At 38.8% G+C, this 25857-nt stretch overlaps 3 protein-coding genes across 9 annotated transcripts in view; all 3 read left to right on the plus strand.

Annotated features, from left to right (window-relative positions):
* Positions 1 to 9451, plus strand: part of cfap20dc (CFAP20 domain containing) — a 34254-nt gene extending 24803 nt beyond the window's left edge. For 3 of the 6 annotated variants that reach the window (XM_082532568.1, XM_082532570.1, XM_082532569.1), the window contains exons 14-16: positions 3265 to 3326; positions 7209 to 7303; positions 8184 to 9451. In XM_082532568.1, coding sequence (XP_082388694.1) covers positions 3265 to 3326; positions 7209 to 7303; positions 8184 to 8302 — 276 coding nt within the window. In that variant the 3' untranslated portion in view covers positions 8303 to 9451. The remainder of the gene's footprint in view (positions 1 to 3264; positions 3327 to 7208; positions 7304 to 8183) is intronic. The other 3 variants (XM_082532571.1, XM_082532573.1, XM_082532572.1) reach the window with 3 other exon arrangements.
* Positions 9452 to 12057: 2606 nt separating this feature from the next.
* Positions 12058 to 19098, plus strand: LOC309706234 (protein FAM3C). Of its 2 annotated transcripts, XM_082532574.1 has the most exons (10): positions 12058 to 12149; positions 15069 to 15113; positions 15703 to 15790; positions 15873 to 15971; positions 16222 to 16345; positions 16443 to 16501; positions 17722 to 17772; positions 17886 to 17970; positions 18052 to 18178; positions 18312 to 19098. In XM_082532574.1, exons 3-10 carry the CDS (start codon positions 15778 to 15780, stop codon positions 18402 to 18404), a joined length of 651 nt encoding a protein of 216 aa, XP_082388700.1. In that variant the 5' UTR covers positions 12058 to 12149; positions 15069 to 15113; positions 15703 to 15777; the 3' UTR covers positions 18405 to 19098. The 2 variants fall into 2 exon arrangements, with proteins under 2 accessions (XP_082388700.1, XP_082388701.1); XM_082532575.1 differs by lacking the exon at positions 15069 to 15113 and having other exon boundaries at positions 12083 to 12149.
* Positions 19099 to 20732: 1634 nt separating this feature from the next.
* On the plus strand, positions 20733 to 25589 carry LOC309706235 (protein FAM107B). Its single transcript, XM_082532576.1, has 5 exons — positions 20733 to 20896; positions 22262 to 22313; positions 22562 to 22748; positions 22837 to 22996; positions 25096 to 25589. The coding sequence occupies exons 1-5, from the start codon at positions 20873 to 20875 to the stop codon at positions 25198 to 25200; spliced, it is 528 nt and encodes a 175-aa protein (XP_082388702.1). The 5' UTR covers positions 20733 to 20872; the 3' UTR covers positions 25201 to 25589.
* The last annotated feature ends 268 nt before the right edge of the window (positions 25590 to 25857 follow it).

The following is a 25857-nucleotide window of genomic DNA, read 5'->3' on the forward strand; positions in this document are numbered from 1 at the left end:
TTTAAACTAAGCTTACTTTTGATGAGAGATTTTGGAAATGCATCAAAAGAGGCTGTAGATTTGCAAAGGTTACATCAAGGGAAGAGCCAGTGGCATATAAAATTGTATAATCTCCATAAAAAAATGTACATTATAGATTAAATGTGACGAATTAGATTTCTGACACAGTGGTATGTTGTCCTAGATGTGAAACATATTCTTTGTGGACACATGGCTACAGCAGTGTCATTTTAGAATAAAAATGATACATTTGCAAATCTGATAATTGCTGTACAAGTGGGAGACTGAGACAAAAAAAAATGTAAGCAGTGTTTTTAGTAATTTAACCTGAAGAGTGATTTTTTTTTTTATTTGATAAAGAAAATTGACTAATTTGAAATTCTGGCATCAAAATTGTCTTCAACATAAAGTTACCCTGTCAAACACATCTCACGATGGAATTAAAGATTTAAAAAACATTTAGCCATATCACTTTAATTAATGGGAAGTTGGTAATTAAAAAGTTAAAGTGATTTAATGATTATGTGACTGTGAAATCTACAATAAATCGAAGTGCCAAATGTTTTCTTTTTAATGATTTTACTAAATCAAACGATCAATCTGCAGTTATATGTTGGATTATTATCCAGACCCCGCCACAGTCCTGCAGCCACCCCTCACTCAGCGTCTCAGAGTGCCACTCACTCACAAGTTCTCCTGCTGCACTGAGGGAGACTCAGCGGTGCATCACGCTGTCAAAGTGTGTGCTTTGTTAAGCAGGAGAGGAAGCCGCTGGGATTAATTTGTAAATTTGACTGCTCTGCTTTGGCAAACAGATAATAATGCTTTGTTAATGACACATAAACACTGTTGATCTCTCTCATCTCTGACCAGCTACTTCCACCTCGTAGTTGATGGGTTTGGTTTCTTAGCATTGTTACATACAAAAATCCTGACTATCTGAATGTTGGAACAACACTGGTAAAAACCTTCATCGTGAGAAAAACTGCTTGTTTTTCTCATGATGTGTCTTCTACCAAATAAAAAATACATTATGGACACAAGTCTAGGCCTAAATATTTGATTTTCTTAGGACGGGGTCTTTAAATTTAATGGAGTTTATTATTATTATATGTGTTATTACAAAAATTATATTGGAATGAAGAGTGAGAGGTCTGAGATTTAGTTTTGTAATACAACCCAGTCTGTAATTTTTCATGGGCAGATGTAAAGTGGAAATAAATAATAGATAATAGCCACTTGAGGGGAATTCAGCCACCATTCATTTGTCTCAAAGAAAATACCTGGTTAAAAAAAGCAGAAAGCTATGGAAATAAATTATCTGTCATTTGACTCGACCTCTCTGCCAAATAGGTTTGTGCAGCATAAGTTTCCAAACAAACACTTTACATGCACTGCTCTGTTTTAATATTTTCCTAATAGATAGTTGCAGAAACAGAAATCAGAACCTAAGACTATGTCGATCAGATACATGTGAAGCTCTTTAGATTTCTGATTGTTTGATCCGGCATACAGGGGAATAAAGGATGTATAATGGTTGATATATAAAGGGAAGAGTCAATAAAGTCCAAGGTGTTTCCACCAGGGAGACAATACAAACATTATAGATGTCAGCTCCAAGAGCAAATGAGAAGTGTGTGGGCTTCGCAGACACACAGCAGATAGTGTGCCAGGCAAGTCATCACATTGACTCCCAAGCTACTGACAGCCAGCGCTGCTATATTGAACATCCTCACCACATTTTGCTGTTTGGTCACGAGGTGATGTTTGTTCAAAATAAGTGATGCACTTCTGTTGGCAGCAGATGTACTTAGTGCTCTCTTTGAAACTGGAGTTCATGCAGGTGCGATCGACCATGTGAGGTACTGGGTTTAATGTTACAGTTGGAATATAGAAATGGTTGCTATTTCCTAGATCCCCAGAGTTTCTCCATCCCTTGACAGGCAAGTAACTCATCATCATCATCATCATCCTCGGTCCATATTACCAGCAGAATTCCACAGGCTGCAATTTTAGGTCCTGTCTTATTCTAAGAAGGTGATTAGATAAAGAAGGTACGGAAGCATACAGATAGCTAAAATAAACTCAAGAACTGTAAGGACTGCAGCTTCAACATGAGTGCTTCTTCATCAAAGTCATGTAATGTAATAGCCTTTAACAGCCACTACGCTTAAAAATCCTCCTGAGGCTATAATATGGTCTTTAACTTTGACAAGATGGAGAGGGTAATGTGCTTGTGTTTCATGCAGCTGAAAATGAGTATATATTAAAAAGGAAATCATTGCTGTCTTCTACCTGTAATTCTACCTATGCTTTAGGTCCTTCATACTTACAGAGTATAGGGACATCTAAAGTTTTGAACACATTATTAGATTCCACGGATTACTTGATCACGGTTTGTTCACCCTTTATTGCTCACCCATCCCTCCTGTTCCTTACTGCTCAGATTTGTCATACTTGATTTTTATGCCAAGGCACAAAACATAGAATTAGGTTTTTGCAGTACAAGGATTTTCATCAACTGTTAATTTGTAAAGAAGAAAAAGAAGAAGAAGAGTAAAGGCTAATTTGTGGTTGGACTAAAGCTTTTGTTAACAAAGAAAAATGTTCACTTAGCTTAATTTTCTCAGGTGATGTTCTTTATGTGTAATTTCAGGGAGCCTTGAACGGGCAACTTTGTGGATGTCCTGAACAGCTGTGTCTCCACAAAATGTTGCTCCTCATGCTTTATTTATATCTGAGTGACACCTCACAGCACGACATGGCACAGTTTAATTCTCTGGCAAGACTGCATTAAATGCATTAATTCATGAATCTGCACAGGAAAAATTATAAATTTATCTCTTGATCCTGAAGGACTCAACCTGTATTGCAAAAGTAGTGAAATATCAAAGCACATTGCAGCAGTTGCCTTTGACTCAACGACACGATGTGCACAACAGTAGCAAAAGGCCCAGTGACACTTATCAGTTACAGGTAAGTGTTGTGGCACAATTTTCATAGAGAGACAGGGCGACTGGGCTTAAAAAGGAGTCAAATGGCGGCGACCTTCATTACTGCCTTACTGAATGAAACAGGTCACTCTGAACCAAAAAATATTTTCGATTTTGATGTGCTGCACAAGTAAATCTTTTTCCTTTTTGCGCCTTAATCGAGTACTTGGTGGTCTTTTCAACTGAACCTAATGAGAATTCTTGGGAAAAATGATTTGCATTGGAGCATCTGGTGACATTTTAACACAGCTTTCCTCTACTTCTGCTCTAGCCAACTAATCAGGGACACCACTATCAGACGGAAATGAACCCCTTCCTGCAATCAAACCCCAGGTAAGAAGTGTGTGTTATTACACACACTATTTTTTTTTTACACATTATTTTTTAGCATTCCAGTGTATTATACATGGAAGTCTGACTATTAACCCTCTCAGGCTCAAATTAAACTTTTTGTTGCTAATGCACAACCAAGTTCTGCAGTGGTACTTCTGAGTAAAAAAAACTCATAAAATATGTATGTGGGGTAATCAGGTTGTTAGTTTTTAACTGTTGCAAATCGGCAACGCCTGCCTTGAGAGGGTTAAGAGACCCTTTATTTAAAATGAATGGACACATATTTTAAATTGTTGATAACTTCGGCAAGTAGAATATAATTTTTAAAGTCCTGCTGGTGTGTACCTTCAAGCCTCTATTTATAATTGGCTCCATCATCTAGATTGGATGGTTATGAGTCAGTGCAATATTTGTTGCTAAATGTCAGCTGTCAGGTAGATTTTCTGAATGGGGCTAACCTTACTCACATGAGTGCAAATAACCTGGAGGTGTGGTAGGTACAGTTCTTTTATTCTCGTAACACAAAATTGATAAGGGTAATAGTAATAGAGAAGCTAATAGAGGAGAATAGTACTGTTCCATCCCCACCCTCCAAATAGAGGCTTCAAGGTATTATTTCATATACAAGATATACATCTGTGGGGCTTTCAGAGTTTGATCGTGTTCATTTCCTTCTGATAGTGGTGCCTCTGATTAGCTGCCCAGAGCAAAGGTAAAAGAAAGCAGTCCGAAGATGTGTCATTGTGCTTGTCAGACTTGTCAGAAGTTGTTAAAGCATTTGTTTGTTTGCTATACAGTAGACATCAGCTTTCAGATTCACCTGAATTCAAAATGCACGTGTTAGATTTTCTGCACAGCAGGGGCTTCGGTTCAGTAATTCATAATGCAAAACAGCCATAAGACACGTTCCACCTTGCTTTGCCTACCTACAGCTTAAAACCAAATAAAATTCTCTTCAAAAAGAAAGAATATTGATGGATGGCTTTGTATTGCTGAGGGCGAAAGAAAAAAAAGTGCTATATCCAGTATCAACTTAAGGCTTATGAAGTGTGAAACAGAATAACAGAAAAGATATTTTAGAAGTTGGAGAAACGCATCCCTCCCCCAAAAAAAGTAAATAACCACCAGAGGTTTATCAAGTAAAGGTAAAGAAATTTTGCAAGCTTTCAAAGACTTCTGAAAACATCCTTTGACATGTGTTGAGAATTACAGATTGTCATTATGTAGCAGTGAAAGGAGAATGACTAGATCCCCCCCCCTCCCCCCCCGGCCCCTCTCGTACTCGTAAGTTAAATAGGATTTGTCATTGTCAAGGCAAGATGAAGTAAAATGTTTTCTATAACCATCATTTTTGTGTGTGTAAGTGTGTGTGTGTGTGTGTTTTCTTCTAATGTTCCTTGAAGGGGAAAATAGCTCAGAATTAAGGCTTGAGTCAAACACCTCTTGGAACAGATTCAGTGTGTTGATTTAGAGCACAAGGTGAAAGAGTCTCAGAAATACAGCTCAAATACTTTCAATTTAACAGATTAACACTAGGAGGATATTACTGCCCACTTCACAACACTGAATACCATTATTTCAAACTCGCTTTCAGGTGTTTTTATGCATCTAAAAAACACAAAAAAACAAACTGCGGCAGGGTACGAATAGATCCAGTTCACCTTGGAAGGTTCTGGAGAAATCCTGTAGCCCCACAGCTGGCAGTTATAGAGCCGCGTCCCTGCACACCTCCATCTCTTTGTGAATATAGACAACCATGTGGTCTGTTACACAACCATGTTGTAGGTTACAAAAGAAGACAAAAGAATTGCATCACGGTTTCACTACTGAAATTACGCAACCCCCATCTCTCAAACACATTTGATTTGTTGATGAAAACCAAGGTAGCATGGTGTGGACATGTGTAGACTTCCTTGAGCTGAAATCTTTGTATTTGCATTACTGTATCATGCAGATTTAAAGATTTCAAATTTATCCATCCAGCCGACTGGCAAATATCTAGTTAAGCGATGCTGTTTGATTGAATAACCACTGAAATTAATATTACTGTTCACAAACACTGACGGAGCTCTGCAGCTTCCACAGCTGTAGTCCTGAAATGAGACTTCGAAGTAAGCCTCGATTTACATACTGAATAGCAGCTGCACAGGATTTGTCGTTGTTTTCTTTCATTTCTTTTAGGCATTGCATTCTGAGACACCCTTACAGAGAATTCTATCATGGTGTTTTTTGAGCATCCTGGCACCACTGCAAGGCTTTCTTGCTGTTGAGAGCAACAGCTTCCCTGACAGCTAAAATGCCCCGATTGCTGTGCTTAATGTTGCCAGGGCTTTTCTGGCATTTTAACATGCTTCTTTGCACGTAATAATTGTGTCTGCCTTTGGCTAGAATGCTAAAGTTGAAACAGCAAATAAGGCTGTCAGTGAGACTTTGACTAGAAATACAGTTGTACATTACATACTATTGTGAACTTTTGTTACCACCGTGTGAGACAAACAGAGTTTCTTGATACTGTTTCTTTTCGAGATATTTAGAAAGCTCATTTTCAGTACACTCAACCACTGTGCAAAAGCAGTGTGCTTTCTCTAATTGAATAAAACCAATTTATTCCCTTTATCTCTGGTCTATATTTGGATTATAATGACTTGAAAATCTAAGAGTTTAATCACTCTTGCCAAGTCCCACTTAACAATTTGAAGTTCAATTTACAGTTCAGTAGCAGAGGCTTTTGTCCTTGAAAATTGCTTCCATTAACTTTTGTACAATGTTCCTGCCTATCATGCAGTCAAATGGGTGTTGAAAAGAAGAGGCGGATGCTTTTGTTAGAAAGAAAAATCAGAGCCTCAACAGAGATAATGCACTTTATCACTTAAAGACATAAAGAATATGAAATGAATGTACGCTTAAATGTATGGGAAGATCAGATAAAAAAGGAAACCTTCTTTCTGTAGGTTTAATGTATCATATAATTTACTCTTGATCATAGGAGGGTTTTTTTATTAGCTATTATCAGAAGACCACATCACTAAAGAGGACTGCTCATAAGTAATTTCTGTATTTTAATATTTCCCAGTAAAGATTTCCCATTAAAAACATGGACACAAGAGTAGAGCCAGTGAAAATAAAAAGTAGTAGTATTAAGTACACCATGGTGTAAAGGATCACACTGTAGAGATAGCATGAATGGTTTTCTAGTTTAGGTAAAATACTTTGTTTTGAGAAAGAGTGACATTATCAATCGCTGCACTTGATGATGGTGAGGCGGGCTTAGCAGAGAATATTGTGCATAAGACGATTATACTGTAATTCCTCATTAAATATGCTATGATGTGTTCTCATGAGAGGTTTTGTCCAAAGGCAGAAGATGTTAATGCATAATTGCACAACTGATGTATAGCCAAAAATGATTATGGATGCTGTTTAACAAATGAATGTTGCATTGCCTCCAAGTAAAAGAATTCATCTTGTGATATTTTCTCCTCTGGCTGTAATCTGTTACGCCATACTAAAACAGAGCAGTGTTTTCATTTAGTGGAAAATGACTGATGTATAGTTGTAGCCTGAGTACATCGCAGACGGGAGGATAAACTCATTTAGAGAGAAATGAAGTCATGCTCTCTCTGAAGCAGGCAAGGTTAAGACCCCTACTCCGTGCCCGAATGTGGACACTTGGAAGTCACAGCTTGAGTCAAAATCTAATAAGTGATCCTTCAAGTAAAACTGTGGAGCTGCAGGAGAAGTGGCTCAAGGACAGTGGGAGCTTAGATGGGCTTCTCAGAACCCACGATGATGGGACTTCATTGTTAAAATGTCATAGAGTAGGTTGGTAAGTGTAATGGTATGTGTTGTCATGTCTGTCTGCTTTTATGGTCTTTTCCCTAGGGAATGGATGGATGTGCTCAGCCCTCCTATTATGCCTCCCAGCCAGCAGAGAAGGTCAGGCAACACATGGAACAATGGGGGAAGTCTAGTCAGAGGTACAGAAACCTTCATATTAGTCCCTTTGCCTGCAGACTGCCTTTTTGTATGTGAAAGTCAGGAAGACAGAAAACAATCCAGTGCTGTAGCATTAACACTAATGGCATAAATGGATACAGCTAATGGAAACATTCACTGATGTCAGAGCTTGCAGAAATGTTAGGGTACAGAAATCCACCAAAGACTACACACAACATGGTGGGAAAGCAGGTGAAACTGTATCTAATTAAGAATAAAAAATAAAAAAAAAGAGTGAAGGTCTGTGTCCTCCACATTATGCCAAAGGTCACAAGAGACAGGCTCATTACAGGTCTGTACCCCCTAGACACATGGACAAGGTTAATTGATGAAACCTTTCCAGTTTACAACATCATTTTTAAAGCTCTTACACAATGTGTCTTATAATTAGTTTTCATTATTGTTGCCCGAGTTCTGATAAGATAAAATGTTCGTCCCGGAGCATTCCATAACCTTTTTAGTGTTTAACTGCCCGTCAATTTAACAGCTAAATTCTCATGCTTTAAAGTCGTGGGGATTACAGGGAATCTCTTTACAGCTTCATAATGTGGTACTGGGCCTGGGTGTCTTGGGTCTTGATTGATGAAGAAAAAAATGGCAGCGGCAGAAAACTTAAATCCACCTGAGTCTGAAGGTCACCCCACCATCCAGACTTCTCATTTTATTCCAGTAACAGCTGACAGAGTAGGCTCTTATTCATATCTGCTATGGCTATTCCGGTGTGCATTAAAAACATGATGTCTTACACTTATACATTTTATTTGTGCAAATTCCATTATGGATCGCTGTTGTACTGTTAGTTATGTACTTTTTGAACAGCTATACCCAGTGCCGCTTAATGGTTCTCTGGCTTTATTGCAGGAGGAGATGAGTCAGTGAAGGAAGAGGAGAACGAGGATGAGTATTTGAATCTGCTCTATGATCCTTGCCTGAACTGCTATTTTGATCCAAAGACAGGAAAGTACTATGAACTGGCATAACTTGAAGTCAATTAGAGCCAAAAATAATAAATCAAATTGAAAGTGGATGAATGGCTTCAGGATTTATCAGCTGAGCTTATTGATCGGTATTGAATTCCCAATTCAGAAAAAAATCACTTTCTGTCTATCCGTTCATTTGTGGAAGCTAACAGGAGCTTTGTGTCACCATATGTAGTGTCATGTAAGCCTGTAAGAGCCTGGGAATGTAATACAGATACTTGCTTTTTGAAAGTTCTTGCTTATTCATTCGCACATGTGATGCTAAAAAGAGTCTGTTCATGAAGCTTGGCTGGCAAACTCTTATCGGGCTTCCTGAAAGAACGTACTGAATCTGTGATATTTCAGTTTTACATGTTACAATACAGATAATTTATGGTGTCACAAAATCATAAAACCATGCTGTGCGTATGTGTAATGTGAATTAAATTAAATTTGAAATAGCAGTGGTTTGAATTTCTTGTGTTTATCTGGATTTAAAATGAGTAATTTGACAGAATTGGGACAAGGATAAAGGAAGATGATTGTTTTTTAATATACTCAATGCATGTAAAAATCTTCAAAATTAGGATCTCATGGCCTGCAACTGTAACTGGGAGTACAACAGGCGGATTGCTCATGAGGCTGGCAAGTCTTTTCGTCAGTCTCGCCAAATCACTCATCACACCTGATGAGCGCCTGATACCAGCTTGAATCATTATTTTCAGCCTGATATAAACTGTTGCCTAACCATGAAGAAAAAAATGGCAGAAAAGAAAATCACATCCTGGGAAATGCTTTATTATTTGTAGAAATTCAGGAAACAATAGCAGAGTGACAAATGTTCAATTTCACAATGTATTGTTTCCAATTAACAGTTACAAGCTGCCAAAACAAGACCTTGGACAGAGAAAAATCAACATTTCTGAATTTTAATGCGCTTATGACTCACAAAACTGGTCCTAGGAACTGTGTGACAGCCTCGAAAAGGCACTGAATGTTACATAAGGAACTGTCTCGCATTTCAAGCATGATCTCAGTGCTTTATATAGTACAGGACCCAATAAAAAACATGCCAAAGGATCATTAGTTAAAACTGACTTCCTCTCTAAAGTAATCAGACACATACGTCACCACTTGTAAGTACTATCACACTTTAAGAGCGGATCGTTTGCAGCAAAAACGACAGGTCTGAAAATAAGTTTTAAATAGGCCATCGGAAGGTCACGTGACACATAACTTTATGTCACATGGTGTGCTTTAACAGGGGCGGGGAAACAGGTGAAAAAAGCAGAAGCAGGAAGTAAACAGCTGTAGATCTTACGACTATACTCGGACCAAAAAAAACAACAACGTTTAAATGCTTTTAAATCGCTTCAGTTTGGATCCTTGCAGGCTATAATGTTCACAGTTCGAGGCTGCATAATGAAAATAAGTTAGCCGGGCTTTAAAGGTAACAAGGATGTCTGAACAGGTATGTAAGGCCGCATGAGTAATGAGATCCGATAAACTCGAGGTAAAAGTTAAATTAGTTTACAAACACGGTCCCTAATTTATGGCGATGTAACCATTTATACCCATAGTGCAGTGGACTTACTTTAATTTAGATGGAGATTAAGTTTTCGTATCTCTGGTCTCAGCTTGTTGACTTGTAGTGAAATAGCCTGAAGCACTTCTTGGAAGTCTAAAAGCACAAGCTGATATATGACTGAGACTGATGCATTTTGGAGGAACAGTACTCCATTTCCTAAAGCATATTTATACCCCTCTGAATTCACTCAGTGTTACTGTGCACCTCGTCATCTTTGTGTTGCAGACGTTGCTGTTTTTCAAATTTATCTGGAACCACAGATGGGTTAGGGTTCCTGTTCCAGTGTGTGTGTATTACTGCATATCTACACATGCGTTTTATTATGTAGACATTGCCAGTACTGACTTGAACCCCATTTTTGCCTTCACCGCTGCTTTAATTCTTTGTTGCATAGATTCAACAAAGAGCTGGAACCGTTCCTCAGAGATTGTAGTTCTTATTGAAAAGATATAATCACAGAGTTGCTGCACATCTATGATTCATCCTATTCTACCACATCCCAAAGATGCTTGTTGGATTGTGATCTGGTCACTGTCATGAATTTGAGATAATTTGAGCTTTGTGACATGTTGCATTATCCTGCTGGAAGCAGCCATAAGAACATTGGTACACTTTAGTCATAAAGGAAGGGGCATGGTCAGCAACAACTGTGCCGAGAAAGTATCCCCCACATCATTACAACAGCACCGCCACCAGCCTGAACCGTTGATGCAAGGCGGGATGGAGCCGTGCTTTCATGTTTACATCAAATACTGATCTGAATGTTGCTGCAGAAATCAAGACTCATCAGAGCAGGCATTATTTTTCAGATCTCCTATTGTTCATTTTTGGGTAACCTGTGAAAATTGTAGCTTCGGTTTCCTGTTCTTAGCTGACAGGAGTGGTACCTGGCTCTTCTGCATAACGTAACAAGTGGTTATTTGAGTTACTGCTGCCTTTCTAATAGCTCGAAGCAGTCTGGCCATTCTCCTCTAACCTCTGGCATCAACAAGACATTTTCTCCCAGAGAACTGCCACTCACTGGATATGTTCTCTTTTTCAGACCATTTTCTGTAAACTCTAGAGATGGTGTAGGAAAATCCCAGTAGGTGAAGTTTGTGAAATACTCAGACCGGCCCATCTGGCACCAACAACCACGCCACATTCAAAGTCGCTTAAATCATCTTCTCTGTTCTAATGCTTAGTTTGCACTTCAATACCTTTATCATGTCTCCATGTGTAAATGCTGCCAGTAGTAAACAAAAGAGAAAAAATGATCTTCATAACCATCAAACCCCACCCATCTCTGTTTGGTTGATTGTGATTGTGATTTTGTTTGGCACCACCAAACAAAATTGTTCGTGTTCAATGTCACATTTTGGTCACGCTCCATCTGAATTATTGCTACAGAGATTAATTTTGTCATACTTTGTTCCAAATCATGTAATGGACAGGCCCGACTTAAAGATATTATAGTGATCTGCAGTACGATGTGACGAAATGTCATCCGGATTGCATCAGTTTCTCCTCTTGGCCAGAGACTTGCAGCCCTGCTGCTGAGCTTTTGGGATGTACCCCACCACTATGATTTATAATGCACCGCTGTTCAGCTGTCATATCTCCTGCTGTATTTCCTTTTTATCTTTGCCACACTTCATGAACTGAGCTGTTAGGTTTATGGGCTCTTTAACTACCCCACTGTTAGATCTTATTGGATTCATTTGTCTTTTTAGGCCGGGTTAAGGCTTCACCCCGGGATTATTGCATCAGTGATCTTGGTGTCTGCGGTGGCGGTAGCTGCTGCCGTATTGATCATCCGAAAATACTGCTTCCCAGTCAAGTAATGAAAATTTATTAATGAGCCTTAACGTGTTTATTTTAAACACTTAGATTGCAGTAAAAACAACTCACCCTGGTTTTGCCACATAACTTTCTTATCAGTGAGGCAACTTACAGATACTCAGTGCTGAGACAGATGGAGGAGGGGCATTCAGCAGCGGCAGAGGAGGATGGCGACAGGAGGTCGCGCACAGTGGGAGAGGATTCAGACGAGGTCAGTGCATCGTGGCTTCTCTGATTGTAGCTTTCGCTGTCATCTCTCTTCCAGTACAAGCCAGCACCACTGTATCCTTCCTAATCACATCACAAGTCAATTTCAACTTCCTTTTCTCTCCCCTTACAGGATCTTTTGGAATAAATCTCCAACTGGGAAGCTGCTGGACTGACTGCAATGGAGTTTATTCTATAAACTGTGTGGTGTACGAATGAAATGGAGGATTGTTTTCGTAGCGGGGATAAAAAGTGAGCCAAGAATGTGAAAACCAAAAATATACAATTACAGATAAAATAAGTGAGGAAATAGTATTCCATATTTGCAGTTATATCTTAAACTGTAATTCTGAGATTAAATGTGATTTCTATTTGTGCAGCTTCATACTCTTAGATGTGAAATAATGACCTTCATTTGAATCATCACTGACATTTTCTTTTCTTTTTTTTTCCTTTTTTACACATAACACATGACATTTGATGTCTTTGGTTACTACCCAACCCTCTGATGGGTGGAGGTTGTTCCCGCAGGCACAGCTCAGGGCTTAAAAAAGGTGTTCTTTTTTTCCAGCATAAAACTCATTTAATCCTTATTTCTCACAATCAATATTCTGCTAAAATATGCTACAATAAAACAACCAACAAAACATTCAGTGTTAGCTGTGGTAGATAAGAGTCGTAATGAATTGTCAACAAAATTGAATGTGTTATTTGGCGATACGGTCAGTGTATTAAAGCAGCAATTCATGCAGCCTTTTTAAATTATTCTTTTATTTTGGAAAGCCTGATAACTACTGAGCTATCTGCACATCTTTCAGCTGCATTTATTTTGTTGTTGTTTTTTGGACGAATGGAGCTCTGAGACCTATGCGTTTGATAAGACTTGTGGGTATGTGATTTGGATGCTAATGCTGCTGATCATATGGAGAGTCAACACTCCACTATTTACTCCATTATTTCCACTATTTAACTTTAAATTTAAATTTATACCTTAAATATAAAATCTAAAGCGGAACATTATTTCCTGTATTATTTACTGGCAGTGCAATAAATGTCAGTGGGACATTGAAAGGGCAGACGCACTCACATTCGCTCAATGTTTGTCTGTCTGCCACAGAACATGTAAATGTGCAATGCTATGAATTAAGCGGTTGTTACAAAGTCGCACATGGAGATGTGATGTTTCGCACACCCCAAATGATGTGCAAAGGTAGTCAAAATAGGACTTCAGCTGTCTGCCAGTTGGGCAGTTTCCCTTTGAAAGGATTTGCTGTTTCATCGTTCCACTTAAAGGCAATTTGCAGTTTAGTCCACTGGGTCTTTAATGTAGCGCTGGGCTGAATGATGTACCCTGATCTCTCTGACAGCCATACTTGTCACAGATAGAAAAAAAGCCACTTACCTGGTTGGGAGCTGCAAGTGAACATTCTGACGTGAACGTCAGTGTCACAGCTCAAACTAACGACTGGTTCATTTTAGGTTATTCGTGTGATCAACAAATCAGACACAGAGACCCGATTCTTGTGTTTTCCAATCATCTTTTGCTGTGTAGTTACTGATGTTGATGTGGATCAGTATTTATAAAACCTACTGTATCTTTTTATTTATTTTGTGGACATCTGGGATCTAAATCTGCTGGTTATTAAACATATTAATCATGTGGACTGGTTAAGTGTGCTCTGTATGTACTTATTTTCCCCCCAGTTTGTTACCTTGATGATTTGTGTCCTTATATAAAGGGAATGTTTTATTAAATGTAGCTCTGGAATAAAAATATCCAGGAGCTATGGAGTCAAATGTTGAAAAATATTGCCGGCGTTCATTTGATTGCTGTCTGCAGAATGTCGATAATCATACAAAAGGAAAGCGATTCCCTCACTGTGTGCTTTGTGTTACCGCTGATCAGTAAACGGCAGTACACAAATACCACCTGCTGGTCACCTTTAGTAATACACCATCGTCACCTGAAATTGGTGTGAACATAATGTGAAATCCTTGATACTAAATAGTTTTGTGCTTTGTTTGTAATTCTTCAGCCTTTCAAGGTTTTAAACAATCTTAAAAGTTCTGATAGGAATTCAGTTGGTGAGTTCAAACAAAGCAGAAACACAACAGCACTCTTCAACATCCCAGGCTCCTTGTGTGATACCTTCTGTCTTATTCAAGGGTGTTAAGGCAAGACGATTTTAATCCAAAAGCCATGCTTTGTACAAGGGAGTCAAAATCCATTTATTGGAGTTTAGTTGATGATTCTGTGGTAAAATCATGTAAAGTTAAGTAGTAAATCTGTTAAACTTCATTTGGCTACAAATATGGAAAAATAATTGGTAATTTTTCAGCTCAACAAGTCTGTTTGGTTGTTTTGCTGAATCTGTAGAAGTGCTTCACACTGTTGTCATAAGAAGAAAACGAAACACAAATTTAGAAGAAAAGAGTACATCCCTTCATACTGTTTTGAGGAATTTATGCCGGGAAGATCTGATGCTGATGCTGTCCTGGAGGAAAACAACACCTTTGCAACATTTTAGATAAATTGGTACAATAGCTTGATGAGGGGGAAACAGCTCAAGCAGAAAAGAGCTCAACAAAATAAAACAAAATTGAGTAGCTAGAAAAAAAACTAAAGGCAATAAAATAAAATGGCTCGATGAGTGTAAGAGCTCAATAAAATTAAACAAAAAATAAAAACAGATCACTACGTGTAATAGGAAATAAACGGCGAGATAAAAGTGTAGCAAACAGTGCAGTTTGAAATAAAGCCCATAAAATGAGACTATAGTATTATCTCCATGATAGATGTGCCGGTTGTTGTTATTGGACGAGGTTGTAAAGATCTGTATCCATCCACGTGGCAGCAGAGCGAAATCAGTCTGTTAGAGAAAATGATCATTGTGTTCATCTGTGCGCTCGATTTGCCAGAATATGATACAAGGAGATGCTGTTTTTGTTTACGAGCTCTCCAGGCAGGAAAGGCTTGAGCTCAGCTACTGCTGAAGGATCAGCAGGGCAGATGCTTTGTGACAGACAGGCTTGACCTCCTCCTTGGGGATTACCACGTCTTTCACCATCTAAATGTGACTAATGGCTTATTCCTGTGCCAACAACGCGTTTGTCTTAAATGCCTTAAAAAACACCAGCTCTATTGCCCTGTCGTTGTGTTTTTTATTCTAGATAATTGACTTCTCGTTCTCCGCCGTGGTCAGCTTTCCAGGTTTTGTGAGTTACTTTCCCATTTGATTCTGCTATGTTTCTTTTCAGCAACGCTGTCTTTGCCCTTTCCCATAGTTATTTTTTAGTTCTGAGTAAAATCTTTTGATTTTTTTTCTTTTCTAGTTTCTAGCATGTTTTTTTTCTGTGTATGAGCTGCTTTATGTAGATCCTTCCACACATCATATGGGTTTTTACCCAAATTTACATACAAATGGAAAACTCTGACAGCTGGTACAATGATTCTTTAAATCCCTTTTTCTCTTACTCATCCCATTTGAAATATGAGGCTTTTGGGCCATCCTCAGTGTCTTTTCTCTCTCTAGGTTTCAGAGGCTCGTTTATACACCTGCAACACACAATCGGCTGTTTGCAAGCCTTGTTGTTGACTACAAATAGTATCTGTTACTTGTGGACACCTTCCTTTGTTTGACATTGTGAAAAGGAGAAACTTAATCATCTAGTTTTCAGTATCTATATACATGTATCACAGAAAGAAGGGTTTTCCCCACAAGTGATGGGTTATAGGAATTATCAGGATGCGTTTTCACAGATGAGATGACACCAAAGCTCTGCTAGCATGTCTTTCTTTTCTCAGTTCTTCGGGTGAGTTTGAAAGGTCTCAACTCTTCCCCTCAGGACTGAAAAAAAAGCTCTCTGATCTGTTGCAGATATGAAATATCGAGGTAAGCTTTTCCTTCATTTCGCAACAGCTGCTTCTAGTTGTGTGACTGCAGATTTGATCTACTATCTTTTTACTGTTGACAGCTGTTTTGCCCCTTGCTGCTGTAATTATTGTCCTCCTAATCACATGGGGAATATCCATCAATTCATCCGTAGCACAGGAGAGAGAAAGGAATACTCTCGGTGAGATGTTTTGCTTATTAAATCCGGAGCTACAGCTTTTTAGTGACAGTTTATGCCTGCTGTCTCCACCATACTGTCTCATTTCTTTCAACTTAGGGTTTTATAACGCAGATCAAGTCAAAGCGAATCTCAAACAATGTCTTTTTAGCAACATTGTACAAAGTATTTATTTCTCACATGTCATTATCTGAGTTTAAATATGGTAAAATCACAGTATTCCTGCTGTAAAATCTTTTCTGTGCCTTTTTAGCTCCACCTACGTCTGTGCCAAAGTGCAGCCTCTCAAGAGTGTGTCCACCCAACCATATTGCTTTACGTATCAGGAGCGGCGCCGCTGATATTGTCGGGCCAACAGTCTGTTTTGATGGCAAAATGTATGTATTCATTTGGTAACACCTGAATTAACAGAGTACTTTAAAAAAAACAAACAAGATTCTGCAGTGAAACTGAACCCTGTCAGTGCTTCAACAGCATAATGAGTCATGCACTGAATAACGTGGGACCAGGGCTAAACATTGCAGTGATAAATGGTGAGTATAATACTCAGACCTCTCATAAACATGCATAAACATTGAAAAAATGAACTGGTAAAATAGTCTTTTAAAGATTCGTAATAACCAATAATAGTAGCTTAATAATAATATTAATAATAATACCATAATTCTAACTTGGAAATAGCTGGTCTGGAGTCTTAGTGTTTTTATGTGCCATGCAAAAGTCTTGCACATTCTCTTATTTCTTTATATCTTCCAGCGAATCAAACATTCTTTAAACTTTTAAAAGTGCTCTTGAGCAATAGTTTTCCAGGATTTCTGAAGATTTTTCAAAGTTTATCATTTATCAACAGTCTAGACTTTGTACCTGAGCATTTTCAGAGGAATGTTTGTTTGTTAAGCACCGACCTATGATTCATTCAAGCATAAAAAAAGGCACCTAACATAACAGACAACTTAGCGAGGAAACAATTTTAAATGATAACTTTGGGGACTTTGTTACTAGCAGCCTGTTGCAAAAAAATCAGTCAATAATGAAAAAACACCCACAAAAAAACCTGTATTTTTGCATCTGCAAAGTCATTAGCAAAACACTATTAGTAGAAACTGTGGCATATCTTGGCATAGTGTGCAGCGTGTGCTTTAAGGGTTTTTGGACAAGTGGAGGAGAAAGGAAGAAAGAGATTTTATAAGAGATAAAAATCTGACACAGGACCTGATAGATGCATCTACACCTTCATCAGACAGATCTGAATGTGTGGCTGTGGAGATGAATCCAAATTTGAAATATGTGATTCAAATCATTGTCAGTAAGTACAGAGGAGGTCAGGAGAGAGGTACAATAGTGAATGCCAACAGCCATTTTTAAAACAAGACGGAGGCTCTGTTTTGATTTGGAGCTGCGTTTCGGTCAATGGCGTTGGAGAGATCATGTCAAGATTTGTGGAATTCTTAACCCAGAAAAAAAGCGATCTACTGCGCAATACTGTCTGAAAAGTGTCCCACAGTGACAATGATCCCAAACACACTGGCGATACATAAAAAGCATACCTGGATAGAAAAACACTATCAGTCATGGACTGGCCATCTGTTTTTTTTCACAGAACTCAACACATCACTGCATCTATTTCCATTCTTCCTTGCAAAATAGGAAGAATTGCATTGTGACTCTAGATTTTGTGCAGAACTGCATGCATAATATTCTTCTGTCTGTTATTATTATAATTATTTTGATCAATGCAATTTTTTAATCATAGGTGAAACTGGAGTTGTAGAAAAATCTGTCTGTCTTAACATGAAAACAGGAGGTAAGCGCTTTTCTTTCTTTAAATCTTCTAATCAAGTTTTTGATTTAATCTTGTAAGGGAGCTTTGACTTTCTTTTTTTTTTTTTTTTTTTCAATTTTATACTCTGACAAAAGACCCAAAAGACATCCTTGCACACCTGAAGAAGATAAAACGTGGAATGATCGTTTTGGTGGCCTCCTTTGATGATGTCACACAAAAGTAAGTCCATATCTAAGTTATTCAACATTTAAAACAAATTTAATGTCACAAAATGTGACCCGCTCTACTACTTTGTGGCAGAATGACAAATGAAATGAGGGAGATATTCAGTGAAATGGGAAGCACTTTGATCAGGTCTGTGAAGCGCAGAGACAGCTGGGTGTTTGCTGGAAGAGCAGGCACAAAAATCAAAAGCCTCTTTGAGAAGGTTAGTGAACCTGTTAAGTGCAGTTTCATTTGTTCTATTTGTGTCAGAAAAGACCATCTATTTTAAAATCTGCTGCCTGGAAGGGGAAAAATGATAAAAACAACCGTTCTCTTCTCCTCTGTTCATCTGTCAGCAAGCTGTTAATGATGAAAAAAACAACATTTATGGAGGATGGCCAGAGATGGTGGAGGTGGGCGGCTGTTTCCCAAGAGTCTTCAGCGACTGACTGACTGACTGACTTACATAAACATTAATTAACATGAACTGTAAAAAGTGACTGCATTTTTTTTAATGGCAAAACATACCTGTCTATAATTTCAGCAAAAGCACATATTAATATTTTCCCTACATCACATGGTAGAGATCACCTGTGGATCATCGGCGAGGAAAGATGATTACGTGACTTTGAAGATGGCATGGTTGTTGGTCTATTTCAGAAACTGCTGATCTACTGGGATTTTCCCACACAACCATCTCTAGGGTTTAAGATAAGATAAGATAAGATAAGATAACCTTTATTAGTCCCACACGTGGGAAATTTGTTTTGTCACAGCAGGAAGTGGACAGTGCAAAAGTTATGACGCAAAAATTAGAATACAATAAGAATAAATACAGTACACAGCTGTACAGAATAGAATAAAATAATATACTATATACAGTAGAATAAAATAGAATAAAAATATACAATAAGATAAAAATAGAATACGAATGCTATATACAACTGAGTAAAAATACAACGATGCCAGAAAAGATTATTGCACTTAGTGTTATTGCATATGTGTGGATGTGTGTGTTTGTTCAGTTAAAGTCTTTGTTGTGGAGTCTGACAGCAGTGGGGAGGAAAGACCTGCGAAATCTCTCCGTCCCACACCGTGGGTGCCGCAGTCTCCCACTGAAGGAGCTGCTCAGTGCTGTCACAGTCTGCTGCATGGGGTGGGAGACGTTGTCCAACAGGGATGACAGCTTAGCCGCCGTTCTCCTGTCACTCACCACCTCCACTGGGTCCAGAGGGCATCCTAGAACAGAGCTGGCCCTTCGGATCACCCTGTTCAGTCTCTTCCTGTCCCCAACAGAGATGCTGCCGCCCCAGCAGACCACACCATAAAAGATAGCAGAAGCCACCACAGAGTCATAGAAGGTCTTCAGGAGTGGGCCCTCCACCCCAAACGACCTGAGTCTCCGCAGCAGGTACAGCCTGCTCTGCCCTTTCCTGTAGAGGGCGTCTGAGTTATGAGTCCAGTCCAGTCTGTTGTTCAGATGAACACCAAGGTACCTGTAGCTGTCCACAGCCTCAATGTCCATACCCTGGATGTTCAGTGGTTGCAGTGGAGAATGCTTGTGCCTGCGGAAGTCTACCACCAGCTCCTTGGTTTTACTGGCGTTGATCTGGCGTTGATCCAGAGAATGCTCCAAAAAAGAAAAATTATGAATGGCCAAACTGCTTTGAGGTGATAGGAGCTCAAATAACCATCCATTATAGTCAAGATATGCACAAAAATACACAGTGCATTGAATCCAGAAACAGATGGGCTGCAGCAGCAGAAGAAGACCACACCAGCTGCTGTCAACTAAGACCTGGAAACTGAAGCTGCAGTTTGCTTATGTAATACTATGCATGAGTATCAATTTCTGCTGAAACCTGCAGATGGGAGCATGAGAATTTGACCTAAATAACATGAAAGCATGGGTCCATCCTGTCTTGTTTCAGTGGCTCAGGCTGCTGCTGGTGTAATGGTGTTTATTTTGTTGTCACACTTTGGGCTCCTTAAACACCACAGCCCACCTAAGAATTGTCGACCGTGTCCATCCCTTTATGACCGCGGTGCCTCCATCTTCTGATGGCTGCTTCCAGCAGAATAACGCACCATGTCACAAAGCTCAGAACTCACTGTCATGGTTTTTTGACCTTGACAGTAAGTTCACTGTACTATAATGGCCTGCCAGTCCAATCCTTCAAGGATTAGTATTTCTTCCCCCGTTGATATTCCTTGATATTTTTATCCTAATGAAAGCTCCAAGTATAGATTAGTGATTGTGGGCTGTATAGTAAATGTTCAAATAGTAGAAGTCAAGTTACTGAGTACTGTGCACATATCTCTTACTAATGGCCTTGAAACACTTTTGTTCCTTTACAACAAAGCTGCTTTACCACTAGACTAATTACTTTGGTCCAGTGGTTCAAAGCATACAGCGACGGCTCCTGTAAGGGGGTCACAAGTTTAAATGTGACAGATTAGAAAATGATTAATGGGACAGAGAAGTAGTAGTTCTGTTCTCTTGTAATTTTATAGACTTTTCCCCGAGCCTTGTGTGGTTAATTTAAAATCTTAAATCTTTTTAGCTAAATCCATCCAGCCATCCATTCATCCATTTAGCCGGCCTATGGCAGTGCTTTAAAATAAACAGTCCAATAAAATGCGTGTATACAAATTTACTTAAATACAGCACTTAATGAGTAGGTATAGAGTTAAATGTTTTGGCTTTTTTTGCTGAACACCTTTAGTCTGCTCAACAGGAGCTTTTCTCGGTAGAGGCTTCCCTCTGGTCCAAACACAGGGCACTTTCCTCCCTCTGTGGCATTCTTGGCTGCTGGAGCAGAGAGAGAGGGGGTAACCTCAAATTATTGCTGAAACCCCGTAAAGTGTGAACTAACGGAATCTGTGCAAGCACCAAATCTGGACTCACTCTGAAGACATGGGAGTCACTCATGGGAAGAAGGTAAGTTTGTCGTTATCGTCCTAATTTTCATTTAAAGTACTTTGGTAGCATCAGGAGGTGTGCGCGCGTGCATGTGTGTGTGTGTGTGTGTTTGTGTGTGTAAGTGGTATTTTCAGAATTCAAATGTTGTAAGTGACACAACCTGTCACTTACAATACTGTAAGTTATTTATATTTACCAAAGTATAACTTTACTGCTATCCTTAAATTGGTTTTCCTTTTGCTTTTAAAATAAAGTTCCGTCTGTAATACTCGATATATACTTTGCTATTACCTGGTTATAACTTTGTTTTGCTTAGTTATTACCTCGTCACTGTACTTTGGTATCATTGTGTTATTACTGAGCTTGACATGAAGTGCTCACAGCTTTTGTCCTACAGTACCATTTTTCCTGTGGCAGATTTTTCTCTTACTGACATCTCTCGTTTTTGTTACCCATTGCTCAAAGGCAGTGAATGCTTAAACAAATATTGGTTTTTATATCCAACTGAAAAAATGCACTCTGAAAAATGCACTCTGAGAAGCTGCCCTTGGAGACTGTTTATCCTGTCATGTCCTATTAATTCTTCTCCCTACAATATCCACTGTGTGAGCTTTACAAAACAAGACCCCCCCCCCCCCCTGAAAAAAACAGTGGCTAGCAGCAATTTGTCATTAAAATGTATTCATTCCTCATCTAGATTCCCTCTCATTCTGACAATTTACTGTCATCTTGTATTTTTTCCATTTATTTGGATATTGTTGCTGGAATTTGATCACATTGAGCATTCAAATTCTTTTTTTTTTGCCTGTTTAAATGTAGCTCAAATGTCACTATGGCAAGCTGGAAAGCTCCGAAGTAGCAGACAGTTTTCAAACAAAAAAGGTTTTATGCTACCATGCATGCTTTTCCTGCATATTTATGAAATACTTCAGTAAGCAACAAAAACAGTTCAGAGCTGAAAGAACTGTTTATTCAGCTGTCCAGACTGATTCACAGAGGATAATGATTCTTGTCCCAGCTATTAATTCTGCTTAAATTCCAGCAAGCAAATAACTCAGTGGGAATTAACTGTGTTTTGTTTGATCCTGTCATTAATGAGGTGGCAGCCTTCCACCTCAACAGTAAGGGTTCTCGCTTCACTGGACATGTGTAAGGAGCTGACACTTCATTTGTCTGTCAGCATCATAATGCAGCTTTGTGTTTGTGCTATTTCCAATAAGATGCAGTGTTGACTCGACTTGGAGATTTCTATTTGTTTCCTTTTCTCTGTGCTGCTTTTATTTTTGCATGTACGTATCTATAAAACAGCAATATTTGTCTGGGGGATGTTGGTATCTCTAGGATGTATTATTTCCTTTCCCCCCCACCTTTTTCTGTTGACAGAGAGATCTTCAGCATTTTCCAGGTAGAGATGAGACACAGTTTCATTTGTATGGTGAGGAAATATCAGAGTGATGTTGTATATCCTGTCTAGTTGAAATACTGTTGTAATATATAGATTATAAATTTGTTGTTTTAACAGTAAAACATTTTTACCTCATTAAAGCTTGTTGTAAATGTGTCTGGCAAACCTTAGAGTGAGTTTGGTATGTAAAACTGAATCTTACAAATCTGAGGCAGAATTCCACCCAGAAATCATCTTGATAGGAAAACATATTTATGTAAACTGTTTGTTCCCTTTAGCCTCCATGATGCAGACTCATCAAACCAAACTTGAAGGCCGATTTTCAGAGCTTCAGGCTTTTCCATCCCAAATGCAGAGTGAGGAGGAGAGCAGTAATCTAATCAGACCCCTAAAAGCTACTAGTGCGATAACTGCCCTGGAGAGCCACCGGGAGCTGCATAAGGAACTGCAGATGACCCACAAGAGGTTGGGCAGAGAGATTAAAGGTCAGAAATGCTCATACTCCAGTGTCATTGCGTGCATAAACCATTAAGTGTGTCTGTGTGCCTGAAAGGAAGAGAGTGTCTCAAGAAGGAAAGACTGAACTCCAGCGAGTTCTGGAAAAAAGGAAATGGGAACAAAGATTGAAAGCGAGCAGGGATCAAGAGGAGGCAAAGAAGAAGACATCAGAGCTACACCAAGAGCTGCTGAAAAGACAACAGAGGCTTGAAAATGTGAGCACAGGACACACAGCATTTTTTCTTTTATACATTTACTCATGAATATTCTTGTTACACATACACACACACAAGCATGTCTGCTTTGCTATCCTCGTGGGGACATCCCATTGACATAATGCTCTCCCTAGCTGCCACTTACCCTAACCCTAACCATCAAAAATGAATGCCTAAACCTAACCCTTAGCCTAAAGCTAAACATAACCTAATTGTAACCCTGACACTAAAACCACATTTTGAGTCTCAAAAATGGCTTCAACCTTGTGAGGACAGCCACTTTTGTCCTCACGTTACTGTTGGTCCCCACAACTATGGCAACACTCCAATTTTTGGTCCTCACAAAGATGTCTAAACAGGTACACATACACAGGTATATCACACTCACCAGCTACTTTGTTAGGTACACCTTCTTATTGCAGCTACTCAGTACATTTAGGCATGTAGATATCAAGACAACCTGATGACGTGCATCAGCACAGGGAAGAAGGCTGATTCAAGTGACGTTGAATGTGGTGTGGTGGGTGGTGCCAGGCAGAGTGGTCTGAGTATTTCAGAAACTGCTAATCTGCTCAGATGTTCTTGCACAACTCTAAGGTTTGCAGAGAATGAAAAAGAGAGGTCAGGGGAGAATGGGTGGACTGCTTCGAGCTTAGAGTGGGCAACAGTTACTCAAACAACCAAGGTATGGAGAAGAGCATAACTGAATGCATCAAACCTTGAAGCAGGTGGGCTTCAGCAGCAGAAGACAATGGTGGGTGCCACTCCTATCAAGCAAAGAACAGGAAACTGAGGCTACAATTTCCATGTACTCAACAGAAAATCTTGGTTTCTGCTACAACATTTTGGTCATAGGGTCAGATTTGGCATAAACAACATGATAGCAGGGATCCATCCTGCCTTGTATCAATGATTCAGCCCGCTGATGGTGGTGTAATGGAGTGCAGATGATTTTCTCGGCACACTTTGAGCATCATTTAAGCAACACAGACTATCTGAGTGCTGTTACTGACCATAATCATTCTTTTATGACCACAGTGTGCTCATCTTCTGATGCCCTAATTCCAACAGGATAACACACCATGTCATGAAACTCAAATCATCACAAACTGGTTTCTTGAACATTGACATCGACTTCACTGTACTCAAATGACCTCCACAGTCACCATATCTCAGTCCAATATAGCACCTTTGGGATGTGGTGGAATGGAAAAAGTCATATCATGGATGTGACAAATCTGCAGCCACTGTGTGACGCTATCATGTCAATAGGAAGCCAAATCTCTGAGGAATGTTTACAGCACCTTGTTGAGTCTGTGCCATGATGGACTAAGGTAGTTCAGAAGGCAAAAGAGGGTCCAACCCAGTGCTAGCAAGGTGTACCTAACAATAATGTTTTCTGTAATCATGGAAATATAAAGAAACAGAACATTAAGTTGTTCTGCATACAGCCAGTTGAGGGCAGTCTAGTCCACTCTGGAGTCCAATAGCGCAACAAATCTGTTTCTCTGCTGGACAGTTTACCTTTGTTTAGCATTAGCTTCTAGCTACATGGCCTAACAGTGAATCAGTAATCACTGATGATTTCAAATATGTCATATCTATGCAATGTTATGCAATATAAATATCAATATGACCTTTTTTAAATATTTTGTCACAAATAAAAGATCCTGCAAAAGGTTTAAACAAAGGACTCAGTTGCAAAAGGAAAATAAGAAAAAAGAAATAGACACAGTGGGTGTATTATAGTCTTGGTGTTACAATAACGAGGCACTTTTAAATGTGTAAATGTAATTCTTTCAGCCAGAAGAGATGGAGGTTATTTTTCAGTACAGTTCATGAAATCTGTAAAATATATAGAATCTCTGCCTGTCAAATAAATGTAATTGTGTAAAGTCAACATACTGAGTAAAGGCTTCGCCTCTGAATTCTACTAAATTCATGCATAAGAAGGAAACAATGAGAGCACATACACTGTGTACATTAAGTCTGCACTCAGTTAAATGTACTTAAGCTTAATTCCATGAATGTATTTAGGTAATTCACTACAGTTTATATGATTTGTGTCATTTCTAAGTTGTTTTCTCTTTTCTCCACAGCTGGAAAAAGATCAGAAAGTTAAACAAGAAGAACCAGAGTTCATCCAAGTCAAAGAGAGACTGAGGAAGACTGCAGTGCCCTGTACAAGGGCAAAAGAAGTGTGACCGTTTTATAACTACGTGTGTGTTTTGTATTCACAGTGGGTGCAATTGACTGTTGGGAATAACTGACCTGGTGAAGGATTCTTCTGCTATAAATAGAATAGATAGATAATACAGCTCAATGCTCATGATCGAGGCGACACCTTCTGGTCAAGTGGAGACACGTCATCACTGTGAATAGTGTCTTTTGTGTTTTTGTTTTTCTTCTCAATACTTTGGTTAAATGTGACTTAGAGCAAAACGTTCAGTAAAAAAAGAAAACTATAAAAAATTGTATTGTATACAGACATTGTTGATTCTTTTTTCTCCAGCAGCACAATTTATTAGGTGTTTATTTTGTCCATTTAATCCATAATAAAACATTTTTTACATGCTTTCTATCTACATTCTTACTGTGTGCAGAATTTTTGACATTCATATTATTATCTGAAAGAAGAACCTCATACCATACATACTGTATACTAGACGAGCAAACATGTACATTTGTGATTAATGTTACCACTGACAATTACTCTAGATCTGTAGATATGAAATATACTTTAAATACTTTTTAATCAAACGAATTTGATCGTGGTTATTTTAAAAGTTGTAATTTTGTAGTATTGAGATTGGCGAGTTAAGAAGCACCGCATTTAAAAAAGTGAATGCATTGCCTTTTGC

This window comes from Aulonocara stuartgranti, assembly GCF_965226115.1.
Source record: "Aulonocara stuartgranti genome assembly, chromosome: 5".
Lineage (NCBI taxonomy): Eukaryota > Metazoa > Chordata > Actinopteri > Cichliformes > Cichlidae > Aulonocara > Aulonocara stuartgranti.